The 12,875-nt window shown below is 37.7% G+C and overlaps 1 protein-coding gene across 2 annotated transcripts in view; it reads left to right on the top strand.

Annotated features, from left to right (window-relative positions):
* Nucleotides 1-12,875, top strand: part of LOC104013749 (potassium/sodium hyperpolarization-activated cyclic nucleotide-gated channel 1) — a 226,944-nt gene that overhangs the window by 208,548 nt on the left and 5,521 nt on the right. For both annotated transcript variants that reach the window (XM_087760444.1, XM_087760445.1), the window contains exon 6: nt 2,585-2,825. In XM_087760444.1, coding sequence (XP_087616570.1) covers nt 2,585-2,825 — 241 coding nt within the window. The remainder of the gene's footprint in view (nt 1-2,584; nt 2,826-12,875) is intronic.

Raw genomic sequence — 12,875 nt, 5'->3', positions numbered from 1 at the left:
TTGGATTCAGGCAAACAGCACCATGTCTTGCATCAAATTTTCCATGTGTTTTTACAAGCAAGACTAGTTTGTGGGGGGGGTTTAAGCTCTGATTCTGATGTCATGTGAGGAGATAGTATTGTCCCATAGTATTGCACCAGTAGCACCCATGTCTTTGCCTGCACTGGGTGGGAGTCATAGCCAGATCACTCCTCCTTTCTATAAGTAGGAGTCTCCCAGTCATTACAAATCTCAGTGCTCTTTTCCTCTCATCTTTTCTGGTTTCCATTCCTGCCATGTATTCCTGTACATTTCAAGTTTAATGCAACCATGAAGAAGTGCTCTTGATCTCAGATCAGTCTCCTCCTGTCTTAATCCAGCCCATTTATGCTTAACCACGGAGTCCATACATGGTGCAGTGTTTCAGGCATGCTAAAACACTCATAAGAAGGGGAAGTATGGCAATCAAGAGAGTGTAGCAGCACAGTGAAAAGTGATGGAAGGGGAGTGTTCTATTTCCATCGCTTATAAATAATTCTCAGATAAAATGTTCTTGGTGGAATCATATCCCCACTGAATTCAATTGGAGTTTAGTGATTGACTTCAAAGATGTAGCATCTTACTCTTCATTCACTCTATCTTTAACCCAATAATTCTGAAATTAAATCTGCATTAAATTATAATTATATAAAATTATATATTTTTTTTATCTCCTTGGTTCATTCCAGAGGAAAAAAGTTATTATACTTATCTAAGTATAGAGATGTGATGCTATTGAAACGAAGGTTAAAGAGAATCACTGTACTGCTCTTTGTTAAGAGTCAACGTTCATTTACGCTTACAGACACTTCTGTTTCCACCTTGCCATTATATAATGACACTTTCTTGTGGGATTGTCAGAAGATATCATAAGTTTATCCTAGGAGTAGCACAAGGAAGTAATTTTGCCCTGGTTTTTCTTTTTTTTTTTTTAATGGAAAATAAGACATTGCTGGAGATAACAGCTTTCTGCTTCCCAGGCACCTGATGAGGCATTTTGCTTCACATTATTTTTCCAAGTTCCACTGGATTTATTTTGAAAAAGGATGTAATTTCTCTGGGAAAGGCAGTTGTTTCTTCACTCTTAGATCATGCCCATGCCTCTTAATTGCCTCAGTAGCCAACGGCTTCCCTTCAAAGAGAGATTCCCACCTCCTTCCCAGATGCAAGGGGACTGATTTGAAGAATCCATTATGGTTTTGATGCTTATACTGTGGAATTAGCTGAACTTTCCCATCATATCTGCAAGAAGGATATCAGATGGTGGGGGTGGGAAGAGAAGGAAGGAATAAGAGACAAGCATGTCTGAACTTGCTGCCCAGAGAGCAGGCTGCGTGGGATATATGAGATATGTAAGTCTGAGACAGCAGATGCATGGAAGGTTGAAAGAGTAACATCCAGCAGGAGTGCAAGGGGCCTCAGTCAAGGAGGTGAGAGCACTGGTAGGTGGGATGTCTCCTTTATATCAATCATGAAGGGTTGTCTTGGTATAAGAAATGCTAGGGATGCTCCTCTGACACTAAAATAATATTTAGCTTTCCAAAGCAGTTAGGTGACTGCTGGTTGTATTTTTCTTTTATTTCTTCTCTGTGCACAGATGATTGTATATGCTCTTCCTGTCATGTTTGGGTTGCTAACTCAGTAGATGTTGCCTGCCTGAGCCCCTATTCATGTCTAATACTGATTAGTCCCAGTTCTTCAATACACTGTTAAATCTGTATGACAACTGATCATGTTCATTTTCCTAAGACAAAGCAAGGTCTGCAAGAATTAGCTTGAAACAATTTTAAATTCTTGAAATTCTTTCAGAAATGGTTCTTTTTTTATTTAAAGCAAGTAGGACATTGATAGCTTTTTGGTACTAATACTTTCATGTAGATGTGCTCATAGTTGGCTCTGTAAATATAAATATTCTTGGTGGGAGACGCCCTTAAGGCCTGTAGCAGTCTTAGGAAAATACTAGTGCTTTCTGCATATAAGGGTCTACTGTATATGCATTTCTTTGAAGGGCAGTGTCTATAAGATGAATTAAATTCTGGGATGGAAATTTTCCTGTTGATTTCAGCTAGCCCTGCAGCTAACTATAATGTGCATTTATATCACCACTGCAGTTGTTCCAATCAGAAAGATGTTACAGGTGTAATATTTGAAAACACAGGGCTAAACTTGCTGCTTGCATAACTTTTATCACTTAATACAGTTATTGCAGCAGCTAATCTTGTTGTCAGCCAGTGTAATTCCTATTTAATTTTTATCTTTCTGTTATATTTTTTCCCTTAAAAGCCAAGGGAAATAATAAATAATGTGAAAATCACCTGAAGAAGACAACCTTTAACCTCAGTAATACAAATCAGTATTGCACTCTTGTTTCAATCAGTACTTCAGTAGAAACAGATGAAAATGTAATGAAAAGATTAAAAAAATTAGGCACAGAAAGAAACATGGAAAAGTACAATAAGAGCATAAAGAACTTATTTGTGAAGAAAGCAGAAAGTCTTTTCTCAATGCCCATCATAATGTATATATTTGCTGATCATTATTATCATTATGTCTCCTTCCCATTTAGGAGATTGTCAACTTCAATTGTCGGAAGCTGGTTGCTACAATGCCTCTTTTTGCTAATGCAGACCCAAATTTTGTGACTGCCATGCTAAGCAAACTGCGATTTGAGGTGTTCCAACCGGGCGATTATATTATCCGAGAAGGAGCTGTGGGTAAAAAGATGTATTTCATTCAGCATGGTGTTGCTGGTGTCATCACCAAATCCAACAAGGAGCTGAAGCTGACAGATGGCTCTTACTTTGGGGGTGAGTAGGAAAAAATTAATTATAACATTGGAGAGAATGCACTAGAATAAAACATGTTCAGATATCAGACATATAGAGACATCAGAATAAGTCTACTGAGTGTCTTTTGCCTAGACAATTCCAATTGCAGTGAAGAGTGCACAAAATATTTCTGAATAAGACAGATTCTACTTACTGTTGCAAGGATAACTATTGAAGATACAGAATGACCTTCCTGAATTTTCAAGTTATTTTGAATTGAGCACTGTTATTTAGCAGACAATATTTCAATAAAAATATAATAATTTGCATAGTAATTTTATAGCTATTTAAAAGTAAAATAAGCAGGATTCATCTTCTTTAAAAAGGGATACAAATTTTGAGTCATAAATGTAAAGTACTTCTAAAAGGCAAAAATCACTGTAAGAATTACAAAATTAGACAGTGAATAGAAGACCATTATTTATATGGGATATTTTGGTGTTCTTCATGAATATGTCAGGCTGTTATTAGTGCTTTTTTACTGAATTTTAGCACACAGCAATGTTTATCCTTCCAGTATATACTATGAGAAACTGGACTCCCTATTTGACTAGATAGCTCTCTAACAGATGTATATTAATAAAAAACAGACATGAATTTTAATCCAAAATAAATTCATCTGGTAATCCTAATGAAAAATTGGTTTTTATTTAGATGAAAGCATCTGAATTTTTATATTTGGATTAAAACAATTGTCTTTTTTTAGATATAATAATTGACCAGTATGAAAATGTTGTTCTTTATGACTGTAAATTGTCTTTGTGCAATAGAATAGGTGTCTGCTTCTGTGAGTAGTAGCAAGGCTGGTTTCCAGAAGCTGATCGAACATTTGCATGTACCACTGCTGCCCATGACAGTTACAGTTTGTTGGTATTAATTTTTTGTTGAATCCCATTAATTATTCCAGAACTGAGTCAAAAGCCTTTCAGAAAATGTTCAATTGAAAGCCTAATCAGTGGTATTTAGCTGGTATACAGAAGTGGGAAGCTTAGAAAACTGAACTGGGCTCAGTGTTTGAATTGGGCTATAGAGTTACTTAACTAATCCCATTTTAGAATAATACACTAAAGCAACTCCTACTGATCTGGCCAGCAGGCCTTGTCACTCTGCAGTAACCTCTGCAAGGTGATTTGTACCAGTATTTGTAGAAGCACTTCAGTAAAGAAGTCTTGTGCTTATCCCATGAGCTTAAACTGTAGGTGCTGAAGACAGGAGATTAAGGAGAAAGAAAAGGTAAATGCTGAGGATGAAGAAACAGAGCAACCTTGGTCCTGGTCTTCTCTATGCTTAGCAGTGCCCTAGTTTATGAAAATGAGTTTGCAAGAGCCTGTGTGCTGAATCTGGCCATAATACTCCTCTGAACCAGCAGAGGATCAGAGGAGATTGCGCATGAAAGTATTTTACATAACTGTCAGCCTGTTGTTGCAGTGCAAACAACTACTTAGCTCATCCTGTTCATCTGCTACCCTTCTTAGCAGGAATGCAGACAAAAAATAAGCTATTTGCAATATCCAGACACCACAAGAACTTATTACACTGCATACCAATGCAGTTTTATTCATCCAAATTGCAGCTGGGATGAGACAAGGGGTGCAAAAATGGGGGCAAATGCATCCAAACCCTAACAGCTGCTGGGGCAAATGGGAGATAATAGCTGCTGCTTGATGTAACAAGGAGAGGAGAGGAGAGGACACAGGGAGAAAGAACCTGAGAAAGGAAGTGCCCCGAGATCCAAAGTGTTGTGATTCAGATCTGTTTTAACAGAATATCATATAGCATTGTGAATTCCTGGAAGTGGGTTTCAGACCCTGGAGAAGAAATACCTATTTGACTGCAGCTGAAAAGAGAGGAAACAAGCTGCACATCAGATAACTGCGAATTGAAAAGGTTTGGTTTGTCAAAGCAGAAAAAAAAATTCTAATATTCTCTTCTCTCTGGAGAAGATGTTCTTTCCCTGAAATGTATATCAGAATCTGAGTAAAGCTTCCTGACCAAAGCAGACACAAGAAATGCTGTACAGTGGAATAATAACAAGCTGGAAGAATAAGCCTGTGTTCAAATCAAGACCAATAACCCCTTTTTTTGCCTAATGGAGACATGCAGGCTGAGATACCGTTTAAGAAGCTGCAGCTTATAACTTCAACTGTATAGCTCCCAGTTGTGACCCAATAAATCAATATCAACACTTGTGCTCTCACAAGCAAGGGAAGGACACACAGGTGGGAAGGGTGTGCCATACCTAAACGGATCTTTTTTCAATTTTTAAATGTCTTATGAATTGGAAGTTCACGGTCCCAGCTCAGAGATACTAACTGTTGGATGTCAGGTATGTCCCAGAGTTTGGGTTTCCCAGGGGCCCTGGCTCTGGGAAGATTCAGGAGGAGTCCCTGGAGATGCAGGCTTGCTCATGGAGGGTTTCACTCCCACCTTGGATTTGGAAAACGTTTATCAGACTTACAATATTTAAAATGTTTGGGCATTGACAACATTGTATTAATAGAAAACTTCTGACACCCTGGAGTTGTTGGAGAACTGGAGGTTAGTGTGAAAGTCATGATTTAACAAGAGCCAAAGCAGTGTCACCAGTATTTGGGAGAGGCTTGAATGGAGACTGTTGGGAGAGTGAGAGCCTGGAAAACCAAAAGTTGCAGTAATAAAGAGAGGAAATAGCTGGAGGTTTGAAGACTGAGATGCTGCTGAACATTTAAATTCTCTTGCCTGATCTTTGTTCTTAATTAAAAAACAGGCTTCCCTATGGATCTGGGTGTTATAAGTTGCACATGAAACTAGATAAATCTTACAATTGCTTAGAAATTCTAAAAAAGAATGTGCCTGGATAACCATCAATGGAATTGATTAATCAGGCTACATTTCACCTCTGCTTTACATTGATTTTTGAGGGAGGTGCAGAGTGGTGACTCTAGAGAGCCCTCCATAGATCTGGGCTTGATTACTGTCTGCCTCTTTCCTCATCTGTGCTCACTGGTTTCTTCTTTCTGGAGGGAAGGAGTAAGTACAAGACAGTAGCCACAGAGATACTGTGGTTTGTTTGTTGGTATTCCTGTGGGAAGAGCATCCTATCCCTTAACCTTCATGTGTGTTCATAAATCTTATTTTCTTGAACTTTGTGTGCAGGAGCATTACTTAGCCCAGCAGTGTGTAGGAAGCTAATTTTGATCCCAACAAGGTTTTTGTCCTTCAGTATCCTAATTGAAGGATATTATCATCCTACATATCTACTCCAAGTACTAGTATGAATTTGAAAGTAATTTCTGGTGCTATCCTTTTCCATAGGCTATGTAACCCCCCTACCCTCACCCCCACTTCCCCTTCGACAGAATGCACAAAACATGTAAGGGAGCAAGTGAGAAATACTGACCAGTCTACACTCCCTCAGATCTGCAGTCAACATACCAAAAAACAATATGTCCCCTAATTATTGGAATAACAAAATAGATATATAAATATGTTCAGGAAAAAAGTATGATTTGAGGTTGACTATGTTTTTTCAAACCTTTTAGTAATGACCACAGAGGAAATGTTTTAAAGAGTGCCATAAATTATGTCTTGAACAGACATGGATCAGTGGAAGGATTGTTTCATAAAGATTCAGGACAATCCATTTTCCTTTTTTTTAATGACATTGAAAGAAAGCGGTAACTTTTTATTGCCTTAACTTAGAATCCCTGTCCTTACATGATGTGCTTGTGTGAGTTTTTATAGAAGGGAAAGGAATTAGGCAATGAAGAATACATGATGCTAATTTTCACTGTATTGCTCAGTTATATATTCATTTCTACATCAGTGAAATGATGTAAGCCACAATTACCAGTGGAGAATTCCAGGATTTTAATACTCTATAGCTGCTTTCATAGGATTCTTCAGGACCATATCTTGCTATTTTTGAGGAAATACCGCAATACTCATTTTTCCTAAGCATCTATGGATTTTTGATGTCTTCCTTCACTTTACCCCATTTTCTAAAATATCTTCCACTTCCCCATTATTAGGAATGGGATTGCTGCTACTTTCAGCAAAGCAGTAAATATGTCTTTTCTCTTTACAAATAAAAGAGAATGGAACTTTTCCCACTGAGACTGACACAGTTTTCATACAAGGGGAAACAAGGTTGCCCTCAATGAAAATTATAACCTTCTTCTTCTTATCTGCTTCTGTAGGATGGGCAGGAAGAGTAAAATGTGAATGAAGAATGTCAGGAGAGAGCGGACGGTCAGGAGAAGGTAGACTATGTTAACACATAGGACAAAACCATAGGGGAGGTCAGAAGAGTGTGGAGAGTGAGATGGAGGTCAACAGAAAGAGGACTGTATGGATAGGAGTCAGGTTGTGAGTGGTGCAAAGAAATATGAGACAGAGGAACTGTGAGTACAGGGGAGCATCGCAGGCATGAGATTGATGGGAAAGGGAAGAAAATGCAAGGAGCAAGAGAATGTGTGAACAAGCCGAAAGCAACCTTCAGAAGCTGGAAAGCGAGCGGGAAGGTGCTTACACCTATCCCTTTTGAACAGTAAGTAGGGAAACCTGACTGCATGTGTGTTTGCAGCTAAGTTGAATTGTAAGCTTCATATGAACACACTTGAATTCAGCCTTCCTGGGACAGAGAAGAATCAGGAGGCAGGTGAAAAATGTAAGCAATTGTATTTTTAGGATGTTGTGATGGCTAATTTTTTCTTTTTTGTGGCATCTGGTCCATGGTTTTGAGTATTTTCAGTTTACAATACTGAAAATGTAAAGTCTTTGTTAAGTACACAGCAGTGGAGAATGAGACCTCCCCAATTTTCTTGTCTGTCTCAGTATATATTTGTGTTTCTCTTCTTTAATACCTTGGTATTTCAAACTTATTTATGCTATAATCCCAGTAGTAAATGGTAGGGAGGAAATTGCAAGGTTTCAGTCCTACTGAACCTTTTCCTCTGAGTACCAGTTGATTGTATTAGAAATTACTCAAAGGCTTCTTGTGATAGGAGGAATTACTGAACAGATTGCATATTTCTTCCTCACTAGACACAAAAAATTGGTAAAAAGCAAAGATTTTGAAGTCTTTACAGATGAAGCACAAGAATATGAGTCTTTTGCTTATAGAGAAGCATAATTATCATTTGCTGAGGCTTTACAGAGCAGAAATAATAATGTATCTAATGAACTTAATACTAATCTAATTTACATTATACTAATATACATTGGTATAAACTGGTGTAATACCACTGATATGAGGCAATTCTGATTTTTGCTGGAGGAAATGATATCAGAATCACTAGAAAAGTAGGCATAAATGAATGGAACATAGTAACTTTTGGACTTTGACCCAGCCAGTATAAAAGCTGAATCTGTACTTAGGCACATTATCTTAGAATCTAAGCTTATTTTTTAATATGAAAATTAAATTAATATCATCCAAATTATGAGTTTTTAAAAGATAATAAATAGAATATCTTAGTCTCTCTTGGTAGAAAGAACACTTCATTAAAGTAGAATAAAAATATATGGCTGCTCTGTTATAAATAGCATTGAAGATAAAATAAGGACTTGCATTTCTATTTTATATAATGATTCTAAGCTTCTCTTCTATCTGTTCTCTTCTATCAGAGCTTTCTCAGGAGAATTTGAGTTAACAAGAGAAAATAGTCAGGATGTAAGAAAAGTTGCTGCCTCTGTTTGCTCTAGTCATGAAAACTTGTCCACAGCTATTTGCAGTACCTTCAGATAGAAAAAAGAAAAGACAGGTCAGGATGGAACATAAAATGTCTTTGGGCAGATAGCATGCCACTTTTTATAAAGGCAATTGTATTCTAACCATGTATATTTGGTTGTCTTTCTTGATGTAAAAGTAATTATGACTAACAACCTTTCTGAAAAGAATTAAATTATACTGTCAATATATATAAAGCATATTACATTGAAATATGCTTAATAGTGTATCAGTATTAACTTTACAGGAAATATGAGGGCTTAAAAAATCGTTATATATCAGTCTTTCAAAAAATTACAAGTCATTAGAGAATGGCTAAAATGTATTGGCTTATTGCATCCAAACGCGCCTTGAAAATTAATATATGCCTGAAATGTCTTTTTCTATATCATCATAGAATCATAGAATCATAGAATGTCCTGAGTTGGAAGGGACCCACAAAGATTATCGTGTCCAACTCCTGTCCCTGCATAGGACAACCCCAAAAATCACACCATATATCTGAGGGCGTTGTCCAAATGCTTCTTAAATGTTGTCAGGCTTGGTGCCGTGACTACCTCCCTGGGGAGCCTGTTCCAGTGCTCCACCACCCTTTGGGTGAAGAACCTTTTCCTAATGTCCAACCTAAACCTCCCCTGGCATATCTTCCTGCTGTTCCCTCCGGTCCTATCATTGGTCGTCAGGGAGAAGAGATCAGCGTCTGCCCCTCCTCCTTCCCTCTTGAGGAAGCTGTAGACTGCGATGAGGTCTCCCCTCAGTCTCCTCTTCTCCAGGCTGAACAGACCAAGTGACTTCAGCCGCTCCTCGTAGGGCTTTCCCTCTAAACCCTTCACCATCTTCGTGGCTCTCCTCTGGACACTCTCTAGTAGCTTCATATCCTTTTTGTACTGTGGCGCTCAAAACTGCGCACAGTACTCAAGATGAGGCCGCACCAGTGCAGAGTGGAGCGGGACAATCACTCCCCTCGATCAGCTAGCAACACAGTGCTTGATGCACCCCAGGACATGGTTGGCCCTCCTGGCTGCCAGGGCACACTGTTGGCTCATGTTCAGCTTGCCGTCGACCAGAACCCCCAGATCCCTCTCTGCAGGGCTGCTCTCCAGCCTCTTGTTCCACAGTCTGTATGTACATCATTTACTTATATCACAGTAGATAATATTTTAAAGGCTCTGCCAAGTTGTTTTAATGAATTTCACATGGAAATAATGAGGCTTGTTCTGAGTAAGTCTCAAAACATCCAAATTAGTAGCATATTATCACACTGCTTTTCTCAGTGCTACTATCAAGTAGTGTATTAAGCCTTATTCAAGGAAGTGGACTGATAAGAACACGAGTTGTTTCAAGAAACAAGCTTCTTATAGGTAGGTGGCATAAAAGACAAATTTGGGTCAAAGTAAAGAAAGGCACATACTTTTAGGCTTGTTGACAAACCCTAAATAAATATGAAAAGTTGATCACCCGTTAGCAGACTTTGGTTTTAAAAAATAAGTATTCCTCTATAAATCCTATCAAAGTTTGGGTCAATGAAAGTTAGGCAGTTCTTTTTGGAAGAATAATTTCCCCCCCAGGAAATTTGTGCTATCTCCAATGAAATAAATGTACCTCTCTGCCAATTAGAAATGCTATTAGAAAAAAATAAGAATAGAACCTGTCAAATTAGACCACTTACTCTACCAAACAATTGACATATATACACAAAGGTTAAGCAAATGAGGGCTTTGGAGGGAGACCTTTAGGGAAAAGAGTAATGGAAAGAAATATAGCAAAAGACCTAATCAGCTTTCACCTGTATTTTAGATCAGGAAAATGGTTATGAAATACCCATCATGGATTCCTGTCTCCAGCTGCTTCCAACTCATCTGTTTTGAAAGTTCCTTCTTGTTTCAGAGAGGCTTTGGAGACAAAACCCTCATTTTTCCAAATGTGGTGATTGTGTCCAAAGGATAATATTCTGGATGAAAGGGAGCGGTATAATACTGTTTGTGGGGGGTGCTGCTATCTACTTCTTTGTCCTGCTGACCATTTCCTACCTCAAGAAGACTAAAAACCCTATTATTACTTATTGGCTATTGCACCATATCATTATGTCATCCTCAAACATAGAAGCAAATGTTCTCTTCAGTTCCCATTTCATTCTCTTCCTATCTTCAGATATATGACATATCTTCATGATGGAGAAATTATCTCAGTCAGTAAGGGTGCTGGCAAGGAGGGACAGGTATTTGCAAACAAGAATTGTGTTCCTAACTTGCAATGACACAAGTCAGTAAGCATGAGTCTCTAGCTTACTGAATGAGATAAACTGTTGCATTTTTAATTGCTATATTAATAGGGATGTAATTCATCCTTTTCTAATCTTTTTCTGTTTAAAAAGTTGACAATTTCAACCTTGCTGGTTAGGGCACATTTTCTATTTCTTTTATTTGCCCTGTTAAATTAAATAAATTTTGTTTTAAAATAAACAATGAACATGCTGAGAGCTCATGTGTCAGGGTCTTCAGAGCCAGAAATATCAAATGACTGGAAATAGGCAATAAAAATGTGAAAGAAACTGACCTGGTTTCTTTTTTTTTAAATAGGATGACTATATAAGGGCAACAGCTCTCACAAACAGTTACATTTAAATTAGGTTTAGGTAAAGAGTTCAAAAAGTGTCAGGAGACTGAAACTGAGGCTTTAAGGAAGTTGTTTTGGACCCTTAATTGTAATTGGCCATTTTCAGTCCCTGTTCGAAATAGTAACTACTCAGCAGTGTATCCAGGCCTCCTTCATGAATCCTCTCTCCAGTTGATGAGCCCGGATATCTGAAAGCAACTTTATAGACAATTGTTGTTGGCAGGTTTTAAATGAAGAGGTCATGCAGGCACTGTCTGCTATTGCTCACTCTGACAAACTCACTCAAACTGTCTTGTCTGCAATTCTATATTTAGTGTAAATAAGGTGGGAAAAGATGTAGGTTTTGCATATCTTTCTTTTGGACAGTCTAGATTACAAACCTGGCTGTAAAAGGCAGTAATTGTCTCCATTTTCCTTCCTCCTTAAATTCACTCCTTTGCTGCAGTAATATTCTTGTTGAGCAGTGACTATATTTTAAAGTTTTGTAACTATAGGACTGAATTGAGAGCTAAGTGTTACCTGAGCCTTTTTATTTCCATCCACTCCATAGATATGGATTTGGGGGATGAGTTGCTTTTTTTTTTTTCCTTTCCACAGTCTTGACTATTGTGAATGTAAATACCGTTTTGCTAAACAAAATCCACATAGCTATCTGGCATAGCATTTAATTATTATTGTGGAGACAATAAACTACTGAAACTAATTTAATTTGTGTAAGTTACATTCTGACTAATCATAAGACTTGGTGTTAGTCATTTTAGTGTCTATAACAAAAAGCAGCATATCCCTGGGTCTTCTATTTTGTACATTAATTATAATATATTGAAAGATAAAAAGAATATGTTAAAAAGTTAGAAAAAATAGTTAGATAGATGTATTTGATGCTTTCCAGAGTTTAATAAAGAAAAAGGAGACAGACATACAAAAGTATATGTTAAAGCAATCACAATTTTATCATATGAAACAGCTTCTCTCTGTTTTCTGTATTAGAGATGGAGATGGTTAAGACAACACAGAACTGGGAAATCACTCCATTTCTGAAGGATTCTCCATTTCTCAAGAAGCTTATTGATTTTAATTGCTTGAAGTTTATATAGTCATTTGCTAAAGAAAAAATATCACTCTCATTACCTGTTGTAAAGCTGGGAGCAGAGTGCCCGAGGTTGAAGGTTACTGTCCCTTCCCTTTGACTGGCACACCAAGAAGGTGCCTGTTAGCTAGTTTCTGGTCAGTGGACAACTTCAGTAGCTTGAAGGAAATCAAGACCTATTGATCTTAGCACCATGCCAAAGAGTTGCTGTTATGAAGAGTTAGGGAGAATTACCTAAATCTGGTAATTTTGGGAAACATGCTCTGAAGACTTACAGGACTTGCTATAAAAAGGCACGAAAGCATGGGGGGGATGCAAAGAGCTGTCATGCATCTAAGTTCTGTCTATAATAGTTTAGTAACTCATTGCTCTCTATAAAATAAACAATATTCTAATCTGCTGTCCCATTCTCATAAAACATTCCCAAATATGTTAGACCAACTGACTCAAGCCTTTGAATTGCTTTGATTTTCCATCTTTCTGCTGCTGCCGAAAGTAACCAGATGGTCTGAATAGCTGCTTGACCATTTGCACAGCAATGTATACACCTGCTACATGATGAAACAAGTTTCCTGCTGAGGAACTAAAGCAATAGTCAGCTATCCTCAGCTGG

The sequence above is a fragment of the Nipponia nippon genome, unplaced genomic scaffold (assembly GCF_047370975.1).
Source record: "Nipponia nippon isolate SJK-2023a ecotype South Korea unplaced genomic scaffold, ASM4737097v1 scaffold_22, whole genome shotgun sequence".
Taxonomy (NCBI): Eukaryota; Metazoa; Chordata; class Aves; order Pelecaniformes; family Threskiornithidae; genus Nipponia; species Nipponia nippon.
Note: the sequence above shows the minus strand (reverse complement) of the source record. Positions and strands in the feature narration are given on the sequence as shown.